Source organism: Rattus norvegicus, chromosome 5 (genome assembly GCF_021556685.1).
Source record: "Rattus norvegicus strain SHRSP/BbbUtx chromosome 5, alternate assembly SHRSP_T2T, whole genome shotgun sequence".
NCBI lineage: Eukaryota > Metazoa > Chordata > Mammalia > Rodentia > Muridae > Rattus > Rattus norvegicus.
The window spans coordinates 130155147-130176770 of record NC_141538.1 but is presented as its reverse complement, the minus strand read 5'-3'; the positions used below and the strand labels follow the sequence as shown (position 1 = coordinate 130176770).

At 42.2% G+C, this 21624-nt stretch overlaps 1 protein-coding gene across 4 annotated transcripts; it reads left to right on the top strand.

The window, feature by feature from the left end:
* Positions 1 to 283: 283 nt before the first annotated feature.
* Positions 284 to 20548, top strand: C5h1orf185 (similar to human chromosome 1 open reading frame 185). Of its 4 annotated transcripts, none has more exons than XM_087551200.1 (6): positions 288 to 369; positions 5176 to 5281; positions 11707 to 11839; positions 16183 to 16219; positions 16773 to 16862; positions 19999 to 20548. In XM_087551200.1, exons 1-6 carry the CDS (start codon positions 354 to 356, stop codon positions 20391 to 20393), a joined length of 777 nt encoding a protein of 258 aa, XP_087407326.1. In that variant the 5' UTR covers positions 288 to 353; the 3' UTR covers positions 20394 to 20548.
* The last annotated feature ends 1076 nt before the right edge of the window (positions 20549 to 21624 follow it).

Genomic DNA, 21624 nt, shown 5'->3' with positions numbered 1-21624 from the left:
ACAGTATCTCTCAAACCTTGACATATTTCATTATACACATTTAAAATATTTTTCTGTGATTTTGTATTGCCCATGAGTTGTTTCAAAACAGATGGTTTCCAAGTTTACTAGTTTCCAACTGTTCCTCGTGTTGGAGAATATAGAACACACCCTTATAAAGAATGTGAGCTCTTGTGAGGCTGAGTTGTCGATGATGTCCAATAGAAGCAGTGGATTGATGCTGTCAACCTGTGACTTCCACAGTTTCCACGAGGATCACCTTCATCCCCGCCCCTCACAGTCCAGAAGAAAGAACTCCAGAAAGCTTTTATGACACCACTGTGCTCAGATTCCATTAGTCAGAACTCTGTCTCATGGCTTCACCTAATGGTGAGACAATCTACTGTTTTGCCTACAAAGAAGAAAATGTGTTTGGAGGAACAGTCAGAAATCTCTTTCTGTTCTCTAGAAGAACTTGTATAAGATAAGAAATGCTAGCATCATGGGTATACAGTAGAAATTGTAATATTTGGGGACCACCAATTTCTTTGGGGGAAAATTTTTGTAACTGCTGATTCAATGTAATGAATTTGGGTTTCCTTGGGTCTCTCCTCTCTCTCTCTCTCTCTCTCTCTCTCTCTCTCTCTCTCTCTCTCTCTCTCTCTCTCTCTCTCTCTCTCTCTCTCTCTCATCCCCTTTCTCTATATTTTGAGTAAAAGCTTGTGGTTTTAGAACTACATGGCAAGATCCCTCCCCTCATCTCTTCGGTTTACAATGCTCTAGTCTCTCAGTGTTCGCATCTCTTTCTAGCCAGTGCTTTCCTAGATTTCCCTTACCGCCTCCCTGCTTACAATGTTTCCATTTGCGATGCTCACATCTCTGGGTGCTCTCTCCTACTAGCCCCCGCTCTCTTAGATCTGCAGTTAGGCTCAGCACCATCTCCTCAGTAGGTTTAGCCAGAAACAGTGTTAGTCTGCCGGTGATAGCCACTCTGTTTCCAACCTTAACACCTTTCCCTAGGCATATAAAGAGTCCTGGCCTTTCTTGTACTATGTGGCTTTGTGGGGCTGGTACTAGACACGTTTCTTGCAGAAAGTGCTGCGGGTCTTAGGAACAGTCACTGTTGGTTGGGGCGCTGTCAGCACAGGAAGCTCTGTCACTTCTTGACTCACTTTTTGAAATCACTTTTCAGGTATTCGTTATTTTAAGTAAGCTTTAAAATATATTAGCATTCGTTATTGATAACATTTCTATTTCAAGTTTCGTGTGCTCTTCTTCATTTTTAATAAGTTAATGTATGCTTCAATATGAAGTTGTTGATTTTGTTACTCGTTCCCTTAGTCTTGATTCTTTTTTTCTATTGCTGGAAAGCCCAGGACTTCTGGGAGGCAGGCACTCTAGCACTGGAAAAATTTGATAACGTCGAAAAGTTTCTATAAGCCTGTGCCCAGTGACAGCCCATTGATGGTTTTCCTTATTTATTTTTTTGTTTCAAAATTTAGAACGCTATTTTTTACAATGTTTAAATAGTAGAGAAAATTCAAAAGAATGAAGCACAAAAAAGGACAATAACAAACACCCATATAATCTCCTAAATGAGCATTTTTTTTGTCATATTAGCCATATATCTTAGATGGAACATTAAAGTCAGTTTGTATTTCTCCCATGGTCCTGTTCACCCCGAGATAATGGCCATCATAAATTTGGTGTATTGCTAAGTATCATGTGCCAGGGTTGCTGAGGTCTCAGGGTACATGTGTGTCTGCACAGGTGTCTACACGTAAGCCAAGAAACAATGTGTGCAACATCACTATCCTTCCCTTGACATCCGTGTCTGAATGTCTGCTTTTGCCCAGAACTTTATCTGTGAAATTTATCTCACTGCCCGTGATTATAGTTCATCCCCTTCCCACTATTCTGGGATATCTTGTCTCTCTTCATCGAGTCTGCTCTTAAAATTACCCATCCAACCTCTGGTGGACTTTTGTGTCTTCCAAATGGCGAGCTACCTCAAACCACTGTAAACCCTCTGCTACACGCTCCATTAACATGTATGTGGACCTGAGTTGCATGGGTGCCATTGGTTGAATTGCTGGATTATGGAATAGCCATGTGTCCAGCTTACTAACGGGGCCACTTTCCCAGAGCTTCTCCCAAATTCTATTCCCAACAGCAGTGAAAGTGACCTCCGACTCCTTGTCCCTCGTCAACAGCTCATATTTTGTCTTTCTCACTTTCCCCTTAATATATTGGATGCTGTATTCATGACACTTTATTTGTGGTTTGATTTATACTACATTTATAATGAGTAAAGTTTATACATGATTACTGGTCATTTAACCATTTCCTCTCTTTTTTAAGTGTCCAATGTTATCTTCATTTTCAGCACATTAAAACTACTTATTTTTATTTTAATTATAAATTTTAATTTATTCTTTGAGAAACCATCACCAAAACATGAAAGAAAGAAAGAAAGGAAGGAAGAAAGAAAGAAAGGGAGAGTGAGAAAGAAATCTAAACTTAATTATTTTATTTTATTTTTTTCGAGGCAGTGTCTCCTTATATAACCTTGGATGTCCTGGTACTCACCATGTAAAGCAAGCTGGCCTCAACTCACAGATTGGCCTGCCTCTACCTCCCGTGTTCTGGGATTAACGGCATGCCTTAAAAGAAATAGTATGTTTGAAGGTTTATTTTTATTTTTCTATCTAGACATGCATGTGTCTGTATGAGAGTATGTGCATGTGAGGACAGGTATCTGCAGAGGTCAGATGTATGGGATCCTTGAGAGCTGGAGTTACAGACAGGTGTGAGAACCAAACTCAGGTCTTCTGGAAGAACAGCAAGTACCTTTCACAACTGGGCCGCCTCTCTAGCCCACAAGAAATATCTTGTTGTTGTTTGTTTGTTTGTTTTTTGTGTCAGGGTTTCCCTGTATAGCCATGGCTGTCCTGGAATTCTCTCTGTAGACCAGGCTGGCCTTGAACTCAAAATTTCACTTGCCTCAGAGTCCCTAGTGCTGGGATTAAAGGTGTACACTCCCACTGCCCAGCTAAGAAATACATCTTTTAAAAAAGTATGCAAGCCAAAAGCTCTCCAGTGCTGGTACTGAGGAAAAATGCACTCAGTTAATAGTATTTCTCACACGGAACTTATTTAATGATCTTCTAACTTGGGTCATTTATAATCTTTTTGTGTCTAAAATATCACTTTGATAAATAGCCGTATAGTAAAACTTCCATATCGACAATTCTAGAATGTAGATTTATTTTGCTTTGTTTGTTTGCTTGCTTTCTGAGACTGGGTTTCTCTGTGTATCCCTGGCTGTCCTGGAACTCACTTTGTAGTCCAGGATGGCCTACAACTCCCAGAGATCCTCCTGTCACCGCCTCGCCAGTGTTGGGATCAAAGGTGTGCGCCACCACCGCCTGACTGAATGTAGATATTTTCAAACTCAGTAAGCTACAATGTGAGAGGCACTATCTTGAAGCTAGAAATCACTTAAAAAATTAAAAATCAAAAAACAAACAAACAAAAAACTCCATGGTACTAACAACGTCTTTAAAAACAAACTAAGAAATACTGGGAGCAGAGAGATGGCTCGGCAATCAAGAACAGTGGCTGCTCTTCTCGAGGACCTAACTTTGATCCCAGGCGCCCACGTGATGGCTCACAACCATCCCAGTTCCAAGGCATCCCATGCCCTCTCCTGGCCTCTGCAAGCTCAAGGCACACAGTGGCACACACACATACATGCAGGTAAAACACCTATACGCATAAAACAAAAATGAAATTTAAGATTATCACGTGGGTAAATATTGCTTGTTGAGCATATCCCTCATGGCTCTCTACCCTCTTTTGTCATCTCCCCATTAGTTCCTCTGTTCCCCTCAACAGCTTCACTTCGACGTACATGATTTTATGTTTCCATACACAGGAGTCACAGATGAGAGAAAGCATGACGTTTGTCTTTCTGACCCAGCTTAATTCACTTAATATGTCTATCTCCATTTGCATCCATTTTCCTGTATATGACATAGCGTTTGCTCTTCTTTTTTTTTTTTTTCTTTTTTCTTTTTTTTCGGAGCTGGGGACCGAACCCAGGGCCTTGTGCTTGCTAGGCAAGCACTCTACCACTGAGCTAAATCCCCAACCCGCGTTTGCTCTTCTTAATGGTTAGAATGGTTAGAAAAGTTTCCCTGAGTGCTGTGACTGCACACACACACACACACACACACACACACACACACACACTCACACACATACACACTCACACACTCACTCACACACACACTCACAGACACACACTCACACGCACACACGCACTCACAGACACATACACTCACACACTCACACACACACTCACTCACAGACACACACACTCACAGACACACACTCACTCACACATACACTCACACTCACTCAAACACACTCACACACACACTCACTCACTCACTCACACATACACTCACACTCACTCACACACACTTACACACACTCACACACTCACACATACACTCACACACACTCACACTCATTCACACACACTCACACACACACTCACACACACTCACACACACTCACACACTCACTGACACACACTCACACACACACACACACTCCCCTCTGTTGTTAGATACCTAGGTTGGTCTATGAAAGCTTTCTGCAGGGGCTGGGGATTTAGCTCAGTGGTAGAGCGCTTGCCTAGCAAGCACAAGGCCCTGGGTTCGGTCCCCAGCTCCGAAAAAAAAAAAAAAGAAAAAAGAAAGCTTTCTGCAGTTCGCTTTATGCGTGAGTATCAGGGTTCACTCTATTTACATCGTGGTTTCTTAATTCTTAATTGTTGTTTTCATAAATACATTGAGATGCTTGCTAGCAAAGAAAATTAAAAAAAATCAGAACACTGGCATGAATTCCTGCACCACTTTGATTCCGTTACTTCTTTTTACATGGTCTTCAATTTTGCTGTCTCTAAAGTGAGATCCCTACGTGCTTCCCCATCTCTATTTATGATGTGTCCTGTGTTGTTCTCTAGCTCCAGGCCTTCCCATTTATTTGGACTGTATAGGACTAGAATTCAGGCTCCTCAGTCTAGATGTCATGTATGTTATATCATTGTAGACATTACCTCATTAATTTACCGAGGGAATAAAGGTGTGCATGAAATGACCTTTCACCATCCATGTGTTTCTCTAGGTTTCTTTAGTCACTTAACCTATTTTTTGGCTGCTGGTGCTGTTAGTCTGGGAATTGGATTCTTTGCTTTGGCATCAGCTCTGTGGTTCCTGATTTGCAAACGAAGGTAAGGCATAGTGGAAAGTTTGTCTACTTTTTTTGTTGTTGTTAAAAATTCAATGAAGGGCTTTTTCAATGGCTATGAAACTTAAATAACTACGATAGAATTTATTCTATAATCTAGGGCTTGGTTGGAGAGCCTTTGGTTGGAAAAGGCTTTCTGTGTAAGGATTGATCAGTGGCTCTCACCCTTCCTAAAACTGTGACCCTTTCATATAGTTCCTCATGCTGTGGTGACACCCAACCATAAAGTTATTTTCATTGCTAATTCATAATATTAGTTTTGCTGCTTTATGGAGTGGAATGTAAACATCTGATATGCGGGATATCTGATATGTAATCCCTGATATGCGGGATATCTGATATGTAACCCCAGTGAAGGAGTCATGTGACCCCCTAATGGGCAAAGGGAGCAACCCACAGGTTGAGAAGTGCTGAGTAGAGAGGTATAACAGCAATCTGTGCATTGAAAACCTGAGGAATATCAAATCCTACTTTACTTAATAGAAGACATGGATCTAATCTAAGGCTAGAAATCAGGGGTAACCTTCCAATTTGGAGGTTAAGGCATGACTCAAGGGGGAAACCCCTTTCTTTAGAAGCCATTTAAGAGAATCGACAAAATCCCCTGACATGGTCTGAAAGTGCTCTCTCTCCATAAATACACAAAGGATCAGCTGACACCTTAATTTCCTTTCCTAGTTTTTTATTAATCATTTTATTACTTTACATTTCAAATGATATGCCCTTCCCAGTTTCCCCTCCACAAACTCTTCCATGCCCTCCCCCTCCCCTTTGCCTCTATGAGGATAGTCCTCTATCCACTCACCAGCCTTACTGCTCTAGCATCCCCCTATGCTGGAGCATCAAGCCTCCACAGGACCAAGGACCTCCTCTCCCAATGATGCCTGATAAGGCCATCCTCTGCTACATATGCAGCTGGAGCCATGGGTTCCCTCATGTGTACTCTTTAGTCCCTGGGAGCTCTGGGCTGGGGGTTCAGTTAGTTGATATTGTTCTTCCTATGGGGTTACAATTCCCTTCAGCTCCTTCAGTCCTTCCCCTAGGTCTTCCATTGGGGTTCCTGGGCTCAGTCCAATGGTTGGCTATGAGTATGTGCATCTGTATTGGTCAGGCTCTGGCAGAGCCTCTCAGGGGACAGCCATACCAGGTTCCTGTGAGCAAGCACTTCTTGACATCAGCAATAGTTTGGGGTTTGGCTGACACCTTCTTCTCAACTCTAAAATTTTGTGTTTCCACTTACTTAATCTGCTCCAAATTTGCATTCTGGTATTTTCAAAAATAGAAATTGTAAGTTCACCCTCCCACATTTCCCCAGTGGGGTTATAAGCCTCAGCAGCTCTCTCTCCACCATGTACAAGTCAGAAAGTATTCCTTTGTTCGTTATTTCAACAAATATTTAATACATGCTCAATAAAACATGAATAATAGGGGCTGGAGAGATGGCTCAGCGGTTAAGAGCACCCGACTACTCTTCCAGAGGTCCTGAGTTCAATTCCCAGCAACCACATGGTGGCTCACAACCATCTGTAAAGAGATCTGATGCCCTCTTCTGGTGTATCTGAAGATAGTTACAGTGTACTTATACATAATAAATTAATAAATCTTTAAAAAAAAACATGAATAATAGAGGACGATATTTGCTGGCTATCTTCTAGTGTTGTTGGAATTGAGAATACAACTTGGAACAAGGCAGCAAATGCTCTTCTTTCCTAGACTTGACAGGAAACAGATGGTGAGCAATCACAACAGGTCGACAAGGAAGGACTGTACAAGCACTCTGTCCAATCTGACACCAGAGTTAAAAGAATAAGACTTCCTGAAAACCCTGTGCGCAGTTTTCTGAGGGCCATCAAAATGGCCTTGCATATAATGGCACTCACCATGACACCCTGGTGAAGGAGAGAATAGACTCCATGCTTTGTTCCTGACAACCATTTGTTCATGTGCACTCCATGGCACACGCACACACATGCACACACATGCACACACACACACAGCTTATAAATACAATTTTAAAGAAATAAATTCTCCTAAGCTGAAAGGGTGGCAAATACCAAGCCCCCGGGGAATGATTGGCACTATCCAGTTATCAGAAAGAGCGAAAGGGCAATGTCAGTAATTAGTAGGGAGAAAGAAAACTAACTATAAAGTTGAAGAGGCCATAGGATTAGTAGGCTAGATTATAGGGAGTTGGTCTTATTTTCTGTGCCTCTGGTGTGTTAAATGAGACTAGCTGTCCAGGTCCTGCGTATTTACGATATGCTAGACATTGCTCCGATTACTTCATAAACCATCTCGTCTAGATTTAGCACCATGAAGTGTGAGCAATGTTATATCGAATTTCAAGACGATAACCAGGCTTCATAGCACATGCTTATAATACGTGGGAGGCTATGGCAAGAAGATAAAGAGGCCTGGCTAGCCTGAGCTACACACTGTGACTCTACCTCAAAAACAGAAGTTGAATATAATAATTCATTTCCCTCGACACTTGGGAGGATGAGGCAGGGAGATCAGAAGTTGAAAGCCAGTGTGCAGAACACAATGAATTTGAGGCTGTCTCATTAAAAAAAAATAAGAGAAAGAAAAAAGATCCATGACGGTCAGTTTTTCTTCTAAGATAGACTTCTTAGATCTCATGATGGCTTTTGTTTGTTTGTTTGTTTGTTTGTTTGTTTGTTTTACTATGTGGCCCTGACTCAGCTGTGACTCATTAGGTAAACCAGGCTAGCTTTGAACCCATAGAGATCCTCCTGCTTCTGCCAAGTGCTGGGATGTGCCAACCGCTGATAAAAGTGAGTGTGCACTCCTAATAAGATGGTGTGGCCAGTCTGGCTTCTATTTCCAAAAGGTGTCTCTCTGTGAAGCTTGGACCTTAATGGAGCAACCAGAAGGTGGACCAGCAAGTGAGAAGCCTAGCTTTCATCCACAAAAGAGAGGAAGATGCTTTGAACTAGTGTGACCAGAGGAAATGAAAAGAAGGGGCAGTGGGGACTTGATAGAGAGAGTGCATGAAGTAAGGAGAGAAGAGAGAGGTGACAGGATTAAGGCTGACACCTAGGACTTTATCACAGCAGCTGAGTGGATATGCCATTTTTCTGAGGTGGGAAAATTATCATAATGGCGGGATCAATTTGGGGGGAGAGACGATAAACTAGAAATTGTGTGGTCAGTGTGAGTTTAAAAGCCCACTGGAAAACAAAAATGGAAATGCCTCGTTACAGTTGGGTGTGCCGGTATTAACTGATTAGCCAGGATGAACGGTTAGGTGTAGTGAATCTAAAGTCATAGAACTGGGTAAGACTAACCAGGGAGTGGCTGATGAGAAATGACCTGTGGCTGTGCCCTTCACAGTGCCTGAATTTGGAAACTTAGCAGCTGAGTAGGAAAAAAAAAAATCAGTATTTGAGAAGAACGAGAAAGATGGAGAGTCAAGGAAGTGGACATTTTAAAATGTCACAAGAAGGAGGTGAGAGCCAGTTACACTGAAGCCATGAAGTTGAGGAAGATGAGGACACTGAGGTAGCTTTGATTTGGGAAGATGGAGGGCATTAATCCTGCATGAAATGCTGGCGCAATGACAGGTGCAGAGCCCGATCCTTGAGAAAATGAGATGTGAGAAAATTGAGAAAAGTATAGATGTCTCTCTCAAGAGGAGTGCCTGTGCGAGTGCGTGCGTGCGTGCGTGCGTGCGTGCGTGCGTGTAAAACTGGTAAAGGGGATAGTAGCTAGAGGAGCACACAGAATTTATTAGGGGCTTTTAAATCACAGTGACTAAAATATTTGGCCCCATAACCTAAGGGAGGAAAGATTTATTTTGGCTCCTGTTTTCAGGGATTTCAGTCTGTCACAGGGTGAAGGCGTGGCCACATTCAGAGATGCAGGAATGGCAGAGGTTCCTCACAGCACTGTGGATGGGAAGGAAGAAAGCCATCAAACTCCACCTCCTGAAGGCCCCACCTCCCCCAAGCGGCAGCACCGGCATGAGTTTGTGGCAAACACTTCAGATGCAAGTCAGAACAGGAGTCAAAGGAGGAGTGATTTTGCTTCTCAGTGTAGACGACACACTTGGCAGCTCCCTCTTTCTTTCCCCTAACACACTTGAATGATCACCAACTCTACTTTTTCCTCCTAAATCACTTCAATTTCATCTCCTTAACCACCACCGCCACGCTGTCCAAGTCCTTGTTGTCCTTCTCGTGGGCTGTTGCCCCAGGGTTCATAGCTGACCTCAGCATCACTGTTAAGCTCATTTTCTCTCTTTTCCACACTTCAGCCATACATTTTCCAAAAACAAACCTTCTCAAATCATGCCATGCTTGTCTTCCACGACCGCTGTTTTTCAAAGGACTTCCCATTGGTTTGGGGAGAAGCCCCGTGCCATATCTTTTAAGGCCCTACATGATCTGCTCACTTCATCCCATGTCCTACTTTCTGTCTTGCTTTTTGTGTCTCTCTTACATGGTGGAACTCTTAGTGTCTGACATTCCATCTGCCTAGAGTAACATCCCTTCCACATCCCCTTTCTACTAAATTTTGCACAATCTTAAATTTTCAGCAGATTAATTCAACCACCTTTTCTTCAGGAAACGCTTCACCGCCCTCTCTTGCCAGGTTGCCTCCCTTTGTACCAATTCACACACAGTGCCTGGTATCTTTCCTCATTTGACACATACCTTCCGCAGTCATACTTCTTCTACCATAATATCTGTTTTTCTTATTAGTACTTAAACTATGTGATAGGTGGTAGTTATGGGCCCTACCTCCAACACACTCATTAAATATTCAACATCCAACATTTCTGACATAGAGGTTAAATATTTGTCTAGTGAATGGGATTCAGTGAGTGACTGGATCTCAATTGTTCATATCTTATGAAGGAATCCAGTATGATGAACTCTCAAAGTAACTTGGAAGTTTTCTAGTACCTGTGGGAAAATAAATATCTACCATTTTACTGTTTGGGGGAAGGTCACAACTGGAGAACTTATGTCAACATGTTGTCAACATGCATATTACACTGATTCACTCTTCGCGTGCATTACAGGTTTTTATAAATGCATAATGATTTGTGCATACAGTTACAGTATCAGCCAGAGTATTGCCATCCCTCCCTCTCCCTAACCTCGGGCAACCACTGACCTTCCTAGGTCTCAGTGGTTCAGCCTTTTCCAGAGTGAAGTCACAGAGTTGAAATTAGACGTCAAATCATGCAGCATGTAGCCTTCCTAGACTTTTTCTTGGACAGGCCTTAACTATGTAGCTTAACTGTCCTAAAACTCACTAGGTAGCACAGATTGAGCCCTCCTGCCTCAGCTCCCAGGCTCTGGGTTACAGGAGAGACACTATGCCCAGTTCTCTTCTGTGTCCTTTTGAGACGTTGACAGCTCCTTTCTTTTTATCATTGAATAATATTCCATTGCCTGGCATTCTTATTGTATTAGTTAAGGTTCTCTAGAGAAACAACTGAAAGAATGTGTGTGTGGGGGGGGGGGGGGGCTCACAGGTTCTGGTCTGTCACCTGATAGACAGTAAGAATCCAATAGTTGTTCTGTCCCCAAGGCTGGATGCCTCAACTGCTTATAAGTATCCAAAAGAGTAGGTGCCTAACACTAGTGTAAGAATGAGCTTTTGAGCAACAGTGAGGGTAAGAAGGCAAAAAACAAAAACATACTTCTTCCACATCCTTAATACAGGCTGCCGCAGAAGGTGCAGCCCAGAGTTAAGGTCTCCCCTTAGAAGATATGGATTTAGGGTAGAATTTCCTACTTTAAATGATTCAATCAAGAAAAAATCCTCACAGGTATACCCGGCTGCTTGGATTTTAGTTAATTCTAGATGCAGTCAAGTGGACAACCAAGGAGAGCCATCACAAATATTTAACTTTATAAAGAAAACTTTGTCCCTTTATACTTCTCTCTGACTCTGATGAGCTGAAGTTTTAGTACCCTGTGTTTTTTAACTACCACCTCTGGACTTGCTTGTAACTGTGTGGATAATAAAAGATCAAGCGTCCTCTTGGGTTATTATTTCCAACCCAGTTTCCTTCCTCTTTGTGCGAAAAAGGACCAATGAGTTCACTTTATTTAACTAAAGACAGATTTATAAAGAGACTGACAGTGAAGCTGGTTATGTCAGTAGCCAAAAGGAAGTGTGTGAGTGACTCGGTACTATTCAAACTGATATACTAACCTGTTACACATCGCCTAGTTTACATTTCATGAAAAGCAGACATAGTGAATACATGTGTTAGAGTATATAACCCGAGTGCTGCTCTTTAAAGTTCTTGGAACATATGCTGATGTAAAACCCCTGTGTATAAATACCGTGGACAACTATCTTGGATGGCATATATAATCATATAATCTGATTCTTGTTTAACAACATGTTCTGTACAATGTTTTCCAGAGAAATATTTGAGAGTTCCAATTTTAAGGCCATCAGTGAAAAGGTGAACCAAGGATCATGCAAACCAAAGCTTAAAGCTCACCCTCAGTGTGTTTTCATTTCCCGGAACTTCCATGTCGGCCAGTCACAACAGGTAGAGTGTCACTTTTCAAAGTTGTCCTCTCAGAGATCTCTAGACTGTGTCACCAGCCTGTCAACATTTACGTACTCACTGATATAGGGAAGGTTAGCGTATTCAGTGTTATGTCTTATGGGGGAGGAGGTGTGATAAGGTGTTTAAATGAACAGAAAAATTAAATGAAAACATTCCAGTTGCTTTTATATACCTTTCAGCCAAAAATATTAAACAAAACCAAAAATCCCTATATTCTCCATATTAGGCTTGTAAGGGGGGATGAAGACCGTGGCATGCTGGGGGTGTGCATGCAAACCTCTCAGGATTAGAAGAAGAAAGAAATTTAGAGGTAGGACGTGCTCAGATAACCAGATAGCCTGACCAAACCAGTTAAGTGTAATTTAATTCAACTTGGCAAAGGTCTACTAATCCATACTATATTTGAAGATTTTGTCCCTCCCCTGTAGGGGGGAGTACGATACAACCCCATCTTTCAAGGTGCTTGTGTGGACCTGATGAGAAGAGCAGAACACAACTGACAAGGTTATGTGTCAAAACAGTGTCACAGGACAAAGCAGAACATGGTAGCAAGTAGTAGAAATGGGACACTGTGACATAGCCAAGCTCAGTCCATGATTAATGGTCGGCTGCATTTGGAGGTAGAGACCGATGACAGATGGGCGGACAGGGCTTCGTTACACAGCCTCCACCTTGAATTCAAGATGAACTCAGCAACCACATCTGATAACCGTATGGCAACACTAATTTGCCACTGTGCATGCACAGACCAAAAAGAGACAAGCCCAGACCTAGATAGACTACAGTCAAGGTGGAAGAAAAGCAAACATTAACCTCGGTCTGTCCTTTCACCAACAGAAGAACATATTTTTGGGCAGTCATGAACAAAGGTGCTGTAACACCCATGTGGACAGAGGCTTTTGTATGGATGTAACTTTTCAACTCGTTTGAGACTATACCAAAGAGAAGATTGTGTGTGTGTGCATGGCTTTATGAGAAACTCTGCCCATTCACGGTCCATACAGGCAAACCTGCTTTCATCTTTTTAAAAATCTATTTAGCAGGGCTGGATAGATGGCTCTGAGCATAAGCTGTAGGTGCAGAGGACTAGGGATCCAAAGCCCTCTTCTGGCCTCTGAGAGTGCTGCAGACATACAAAGAGACATCCATACATAACATTTAAAAAATAAGTCTTTATTTTTAAGTGTGTGCGTGTGTGTGTGTGTGTGTGTGTGTGTGTGTGTGTGTATGTGTGTGTATGTGTGTGTGGTGTGGGTATGTGTGTGGTATGTGTGTGTGTGTGTGGTGTGTGTACGGTATGTATGTGTATATGTCTGTGTGTGTGTGGTGTGCGTGGTGTGTGTGGGATGTGTGTGTGTATGTGTATGTATGTGTATGCATGGTGTGTGTGTGTGGTATGTGTGTGTGTGAGTATGTGTGTGTGTGGTGTGTGTGTGGTGTGTGTATGGTATGTGTGCACATGTATGTGTGGTATGTGTGTGTGAGTATGTGTGTGTCTGGTGTGTGTGTGGTGTGTGTATGGTATGTGTGTGCATGTATGTGTGGTATGTGTGTGTGTGCGTGTGTGTATGTGTGTGTATGTGTGTGTGTATGTGTGTGTGTGGTGTGGGTATGTGTGTGGTATGTGTGTGTGTGTCTGTGTGTGTGTCTGTGTGTGTGGTGTGTGTATGGTATGTGTGTGTATATGTCTGTGTGTGTGTGGTGTGTGTGGTATGTGTGTGTGTATGTGTGTGTATGTGTATGCGTGGTGTGTGTGTGTGATATGTGTGTGTGAGTATGTGTGTGTGTGGTGTGTGTATGGTATGTGTGTGCATGTATGTGTGGTATGTGTTTGTGTGTGTGGTGTGTGTGTGTGGTATGTGTGTGTGTGGTGTGTGTGTGGTGTGTGTGTGTGTGTGGTGTGTGTGGTGTGTGTGTGTATGTGTGTGTGGTGTGTGTATGGTATGTGTGTGTGTGGTGTGTGTATGGTATGTGTGTATGTGTGTGGTGTGTGTGGTGTGTGTGGTGTGTATGTGTGTGTGTGTGTGGTGTGTGTATGGTATGTGTGTGTGTGGTGTATGTGTGGTGTGTATGTGTGTGTGTGTGGTGTGTGTATGGTATGTGTGTGTGTGGTGTGTGTGGTGTGTGTGTGTATGTGTGTGTGGTGTGTGTGTGGTATGTGTGTGTGTATGTGTGTGGTATGTGTGTGTGTGGTGTGTGTGTGGTATGTGTGTGTATGTGTGTGTGGTGTGTGTGTGGTATGTGTGTGTATATGTGTGTGGTGTGTGTGTGTGGTGTGTGTGTGGTATGTGTGTGTGGTATGTGTGTGTGTGGTGTGTGTGTGGTGTGTGTGTATGTGTGAGTATGTGTGTGTGGTATGTGTGTGTGTATGTGTGTGGTATGTGTGTGTGTGGTGTGTGTGTGGTGTGTGTGGTATGTGTATGTGTATGTGTGTGTGGTATGTGTGTGTGTATGTGTGTGGTATGTGTGTGTGGTGTGTGTGTGTGGTATGTGTGTGTGGTATGTGTGTGTGTATATGTGTGTGGTGTGTGTGTATGTGTGAGTATGTGTGTGTGTGGTGTGTGTGGTGTGTGTGTGTATGTATGTGTGGTGTGTGTGTGTGTGGTGTGTGTGGTATGTGTGTGTGTGTGGTGTGTGTGTATGTGTGTGTGGTGTGTGTGTGGTATGTGTGTGTGTATGTGTGTGGTATGTGTGTGTGTGGTGTGTGTGTGGTGTGTGTGGTATGTGTATGTGTATGTGTGTGTGGTATGTGTGTGTGTATGTGTGTGGTATGTGTGTGTGTGGTGTGTGTGTGGTATGTGTGTGTGGTATGTGTGTGTGTATATGTGTGTGGTGTGTGTGTGTATGTGTGAGTATGTGTGTGTGTGGTGTGTGTGGTGTGTGTGTGTATGTATGTGTGGTGTGTGTGTGTGTGTGGTGTGTGTGGTATGTGTGTGTGTGTGGTGTGTGTGTGGTATGTGTGTGTATGTGTGTGTGGTGTGTGTGTGGTATGTGTGTGTATGTGTGTGTGGTGTGTGTGTGTGGTATGTGTGTGTATGTGTGTGTGGTGTGTGTGTGGTATGTGTGTGTGTATATGTGTGTGGTGTGTGTGTATGTGTGAGTGTGTGTGTGTGTGTGTGTGTGTGTGTGTGTGTGTGTGTGTGTGTGTGACCTGCAGTGTTAGGGTCTAATGCATGCTAAACAAGCATTCTATCACTCGCTCCACACTAGCCCCTTCATTATCTTACTCTAAGAAATTTGGGGCCAGTAAACCAAAGCTGGTTAAATGGCTCTGTAGACAAAGGTGCTTACAACCAAGTCTGAGGACCTGAGTTCTATCCCCAGGATGCACACAGTAAAAGGAGAAATCAAGTCCCAGCAGGTGTCCTCTCACCTCTACATGTATGCAGTGGTGCACACATGTACTAAGAGTAGGAGAGAAAAAGGTTTCCTTAGCCACCACCAAGGTAAGATCAGTGTCTTTTTCAGTAGAAGACAACATATTGTTTCAGTTCTTATTTGCCACAAGTGGTTTTACATCTCTTTTCATCTAACTCTTAGTAAAATACCTCTTTAAATCTCATATTTTTTTCTAATTGGGTTATTTTCTTAATATTGAATTAGGAGTTTGTTATATATCGTGGAGTGGATGCAAGTCCTTTGTTGACTAGGTATTTTCATTTTTCTTTGTTTTTGATTAAAGGTGTACACCACAACCTGGCCTGCTTAATCTCAGTTGGTGAGGCTTTTACCCTGGTAACAGAATTTCATAAAAGTTTTCAACACTGACTAAGTATTGTTTCTGTTTCCCGCCTTGGGCCATACTGCTGATGTTGCAGAATTCATCCTAACAATAGATCACAAAGAGTGTGCCTACCTTTTCTTTGAATCACCCATTGGCTCGCACACAATAGCTTTACTGAGATGCAGTTCAGTTGCTGCCAACACTTACTTGTGGCTCTCTGAAAGGCTCAGGAGATGGAAGGTTGCCTCTGGGGCTAGCACTGGAGCTGCAGAAACTTTAGGAGCTAAAGTTCTAAGCAGAGTTTCACTCTCGTAAGTGATGATGCAGTCTCACAGAGTGGATCAGGCATCATAGGAGTGGACAAGGAGTAATGCATGGGCTCTTAGCCATCAGGTCCTCCCTCTCGCCCTCAGATTTTCAAATGATAACTGGTTTTTCTGCTAACATATTTTGGCAAAGCAAAACATACTATATGGAAAAAAATTTCATCAAAAACTTAACATTTCTTACCAAAATATAGAGAAAGTAAATGTATTATAGAAATACAAATATACAAATTTCCCTCATTTTTAAAAAATGCAAATGATTTTTTATGTAGGTGGAGAAAAAAGAAAGGGAAGAAGAACAAATAAAAGGTACTTTTGTTTCTAATAAATTGTTAGAAATCTTACTGTGTAGCAAATATTTTCTTAAAGCTTAAAGAACCCACAGTATCCTAAATGTTACTTATTAAATAATCTATGAAAAAATAAAAAGAAATATCAATTTGCTCTGTGAATTGGCATATCTTTTGAAAGAAAATAATTGTAATATCCTGTCTTAGAATATGAGATTGATTCTTTTTCATATTTGAATTCAAAGGTATCATAACGGTGACCATGTAGTAATGCCCAAAGGCTGGACTGAGTCAGGGTATGAGACAAAAATAAAAAATTTTAAGTTTTTTATAGCCATTTAAATTTTTATTCCCTGTCCTCATGTCTCAAAACTTGCCCTACATAATTTTAGAATTGATTATATACATATTTTGAACAATTTTGAATGTAATGTATAAAAGTTAACATATGAAGTATTATAAAACATACTTTAGGAAATTTTGTGATATTTTCTAAAACTTGATGTTTGGATTTTGGTGGGTTTTATTGGTTGTTATTTTGTTTTTCATTGCGGGTTTGATTTGTTTTTAAGACAGAGTCCCACTACTTAACGCTACCTGGGCTGGACTGAAGAGCTCAAACTCTGTTCTGCCTTGGCCTCCCAAGTGTAGGACTGCACCAGGTACCAACACACCAGGCTGAAATCAACATTTTAAAGTACCCAGTGTCTAGTCTAAATAACACGAAAAGCATGAGTCTTACACGTAGTTTGAAATCAGCCTTGTGTCCAACTGATGATAGCTGGTTTCTCTGTGTTGACGTCTGCTCATTTGTGAAGTGGTTAAGAATTTTTGGGATGGTAACTGAGTTCTGGAAGCATGGTAAAGTGCTCTGTAGACCATACGGTGGTAGAGAATGCTTGTCGGGGCTGGAGAGATGGCCCAGCAGTTAAGGGCACTGGTTGCTCTTTCCAGAGGATCACAGTTTGATTCCCAGCACCTACATGGTTGGTGACTTACAACACCATAACTCCAGCCCCAGGAGACCCATTACTCTTCTGTCCTCCAAGAACACAGGCGGCTCACACACGAAATAGAAAATAAATCTTTTTTTTTGAAAATTTCAAAGTTAGTTGGAGTGTCACACACCTTTAAGCCCAGAAGGCAGAGGGGGGAGGATCTCTCGGTGCAAGGTCATCCTGGTCTACGAGAGTTCCAGGACAGCCACAATACGTAGAGAAACGCAGTCTCAAAGTAAATAAGTGATATGTAGATGTTTATAAGTATGTATTTCTAAACATAGCCTGCTCACTTTGTATGTTACCTATGTGTATGTTTTCAGGGATGACAACCAATTGGTGTACTCTTCCCTGGAGAGCGCCGCTCCTGCTCCCAGCTTCCCCCATTCTCCTATAGTTGTAGTGTAGGGCTGAGGCCTTGTGGACTTCCCCCCTGTCCACTTTGGCATGTACTTTGGTGTCATCCTTGTTCAGCTCACAGTTGGACAGTAATGTTGGCGAAACTTTACGGGTGAAGCTTCCCATCACAGTCCCTGGTTGTCTGGTTTCACCATCATTCCATCCTCCCTCTCCTCAGCCATGTTCCTGAGCCTGAGCACTGGAGTGTTCTGTAGATGTACCCACTGGGACTGGCGACCGCGACTCTGTTTCGCTTTGTTGTGGTTTTCTACAGGAGGCCAAGAACATTATTTATTTATTATTATTTATTTATTTATTTATTTGTTTATTTACTTATTTATTTATTTACTTATTTATTTACTTATTTATTTGTTTGTTTGTTTATTTATTTATTTACTTATTTATTTCTTATTTATTAATTAATTATTTATTTGTTTGTTTGTTTGTTTGTTTGTTTGTTTTTAGCCTTTGGTTTTTGTTTTTTAAGACAGGGTTTCTCTGTGTAGCCCTGGCTGTCCTGGAACTCATTCTGTAGACCAGGCTGGCCTTGAACTCAGAGATCTGCCTGCCTCTGCTTCCCGAGTGCCGGGATTAAAGGCATGTGTCATCACTGCTTGGCAGTAAATGGGAAATGTTGTATGTATTTGTATATATTTTAGACATTTATTTTAAAAATGTCAAAATGACTTTAAGAGGAAACAATATGCTAGGCAGGCAACAGTGGCTCATGTCTTTAATCTTAGCACTTGGGAGGCAGAGGCAGGAGGATCTCTATCAGTCCAAGGCCAACCTGGTCTACATAGTGAGTTCCAGAACAGCCATAGCTATGCAGAGAGACTCTGTCTCAAAACAAATAAATAGATAAATACAGTTTCAGAGAAAAATATTGTTATTGGCAGAAGGCCACCCATGCATGGGATCTCACCACTCACTGTGGACAAAATGGTTTTTAGGATCCTGCTCATTAATGTTTTTCAAAAAATAATGTAATATTCAACTATAAATCATTAAGAGATTGTTTTTAGCTTAAAAAAAAAAGTTTTTGAGCCAGGCATGGTAGTGAATGCCTTCAGCCTTAGCACTTGGAAGGGAACGGTTGTTCTGAATTAGAAGCCAGCCTGGTCCACATAGTTACAGGCCAGTTGGAGCCACCCAAAATTACATAGAGAGATGCTGTCTCAAAACAACAACAACCCCATTTTTAATTTGGGGGGTGGGGAGTGTACAAGTGAATTCAGTTGCCCAAGTTGTCCAGAAGAGGATGTTAGATCTCCTGGAGCCGGAGTTAAAAGTGGATGTAAGCCCCGTGACGTGAATTCATAGAAACACAGAGTAATTTGTGCTCCTAACTGCTGAGCCTTTTCTCCAGCCCTAAGAAAACTTTCTAATATAATTACAACATTTCGCCATTACCTTTCCTCCCTCCAAATTCTCCCAAATACCCGTCTCCAATTTCCTTCAAACCTATGACCTCTCTTTTCACCGTTATCGCTAAACATATACATTGCTAAATACAACCTGTTCCACCTATATTAGTTGTGTATTTTCAAAGCTAACCATTTGGCACTGGACAAGCAATTGGTGTGCTCTCCCCTGGGGAAGACCACCCCTCCCAGCTTTCCGATTTTCTATCGTTGTCAGTGTAGGCCTCATGGGCTTGTCCCTGTCCACCTTGTCCGTTGGTTTCATCCATGCTCAGCTCATGACTGGGCAGTCACGTGGGCGAATCTTTATGGGCGTAACTTCAGACCTCCCAGGAGACACAGTCTCACAGCAGACTCCTCATCCTCTGACTCTTCTGGTCTTTGCCCCTCGTCTGCCCAGTGTCCCCCAGCCTCAGGTGTGGGAATGGTTTGTAGATGTACCCTCTGGGACTGGACTCCACAGCACTGCATTTTGAGTGGTTGTGGTTTTCTACAGTTTCTAATGTTTCTAAGAAACATTTTAGAGGCACATTGTAGGACTGAGATTTCCAACCTAACTAGACTATTCTCCTGGATTAGAATGTTTAAATATCAAATATTTAATATTCTACAGATGATGGTGACTTTGTATTTTCCCTTCTAGCATTATCTTAGCAACAGTGCCACTAAAAAGAGTCTTATTAAGATTTAACTTCTCAGCGGGGCACAGTGGCAAATACCTATAATCCCAGCACTCCAAGAGACAGAGCAGGTAGATCTCTGAGTTCAAGGCCAACCTAGTCTACAGAGCAAGTTCTGGGACAGAGTGGGCTATGTGGAAAAGCACTAACTCAGAAAAGAGAAAAAGAAACAAGTTGGGCGGTGGTGGCGCACACATTTAATCCCAGCACACAACCAGGCATGCATGAGAAACACTTGTCTCGAACCTCCAAGAACCAAAGGCTTGACCTTTCTTTCTTTGTTTTTTTTTTAAACAGCTATCAGAAATCACTCTAAAGTTGAATTCTGCACCCTGGATCCCGCCAGCCGTGAGTCCCCTGAGATGACCTCAGTAGTCAATGGCAGCAGTGTGGCAACAATGAGTGTATCAACATCCATGTCTAGTTCTTACTGCAGCCAAAGCGTAGAAGCAGCTGAAGACTGGTTTTCTGATAATTCTCTTGAAGCCAAGAACCCCTCAAAGCCTTTGCTCGGGGAGCCTCTAGCCGAGAAGGTGCTTGCATACCTGTCATCCATTTCATTAGAAGAATGGCCTGGAAACTCAGCGAACACAACATTTTGTAGTGCAGAAAAAGCTGAGAGCGTTAAGGAAATGTTTGTACAAAAAAACACAGAGGTTAGCAAACACAACCTTCAGTTTGACATTGAATGACTTTTTTTTTTCTTTTGAAACCTGGTATAGAATGAAAGCAGGTAAAGTTAAAACTGCACCATGAACTTCTGAGTCTCTTATCATGTCTGTACTAATATTGCTTTTCTTGTTCTTTATCATAAAGTGGCTCCAGCCCTTACTGGGTTTTATACGTTTATATTAACTGATTTATTTATTTTCATTTTATGAGCGTTGGTGTTTTGCCTGCGTGTATGTCTGTGTGAGTGTGTCAGATCCCCTGGAACTGGAGTTACAGACAGTTGTGAGCCACCACGTGGTTGCTGGGAATTGAACTCAGGACCTCTGGAAGAGCAGCCAGAGCTCTAACCACTGAGCCACCTCTCCAGCACCTTTGTATTTTATCTTAATGTTTTGACTCTGGAATTTAGGGCACACAGTGACAACCAGCAATGGATATATACATCCAGAGCTCACTTACAGATTCAAAACCGGTTCATCTCTACGTTCAGGTTCATCAATTTGTTCTTTTCTTTCTGTCATCTGCTGCTACCTTCACTTCTGCTGTTCATCTTGCCTCATCACTACCTCTCTACTCTTTAATGATTCACTCTCTAGGCAACAGCCAAAGTCACCTTTTGAGACGAAAGAGTTATCGCAGCCTTCCTTTTTGTTTTTTAAAAGACTTTATTTATCTTATGTATGTGAGTACACTGTCGCTCTCTTCAGACACACCAGAAGAGGGCATCGGATCTCCTAAATATCCATACTGTACATGCTATACTGGTGGTTCATCCCAGTGACCATAAACATGGTTAATGCTCAGATCTTGGCAAAAACTATTCTCCACCATAACATTTTGCTGAGAAATGGCTGTTAGCATAGCCGGATCAAAGAAAGCAGAGAGCAATCCTGGCCCACTTCCTCTGTGAGAGATTCCTCTGTTCAAATTAGGGGATACAGGAAATAAGATGTCATTGTTGTTGTTGGTGGTGGTGGTGGGGGGTGGTGGTGGTGGTGGTGGTGGTGGTGGTGGTGGTGGTGGTGGTGGTGGTGTTGACAGGTTTTCTCTGTGTAACAGCCCTGGCTGTATTGGACTCACTTTGTAGACCAGGTTGGCCTGGAACTCACAGTGATCTACCTGCTTCTGCCTCCCAAGCGATGGGATTAAAGGCGTGCACCTTCATGCCCAGCCCAAAATAAAGGTTTTAAATTGTTTTGTTCATGATGCACACTACGACAGTTTATAACTACATATTGAATTATAAAGAAT

Bases quoted from the DNA above. Each gene is read 5' to 3' on its own strand.
- C5h1orf185 (XM_087551200.1), top strand. The intron at 11,840-16,182 runs GTAGAGTGTCAC...TTTTTTATGTAG, and splicing joins ATGTCGGCCAGTCACAACAG to GTGGAGAAAAAAGAAAGGGA. The intron at 16,220-16,772 runs GTACTTTTGTTT...TTTGTTTTTAAG, and splicing joins GGAAGAAGAACAAATAAAAG to ACAGAGTCCCACTACTTAAC.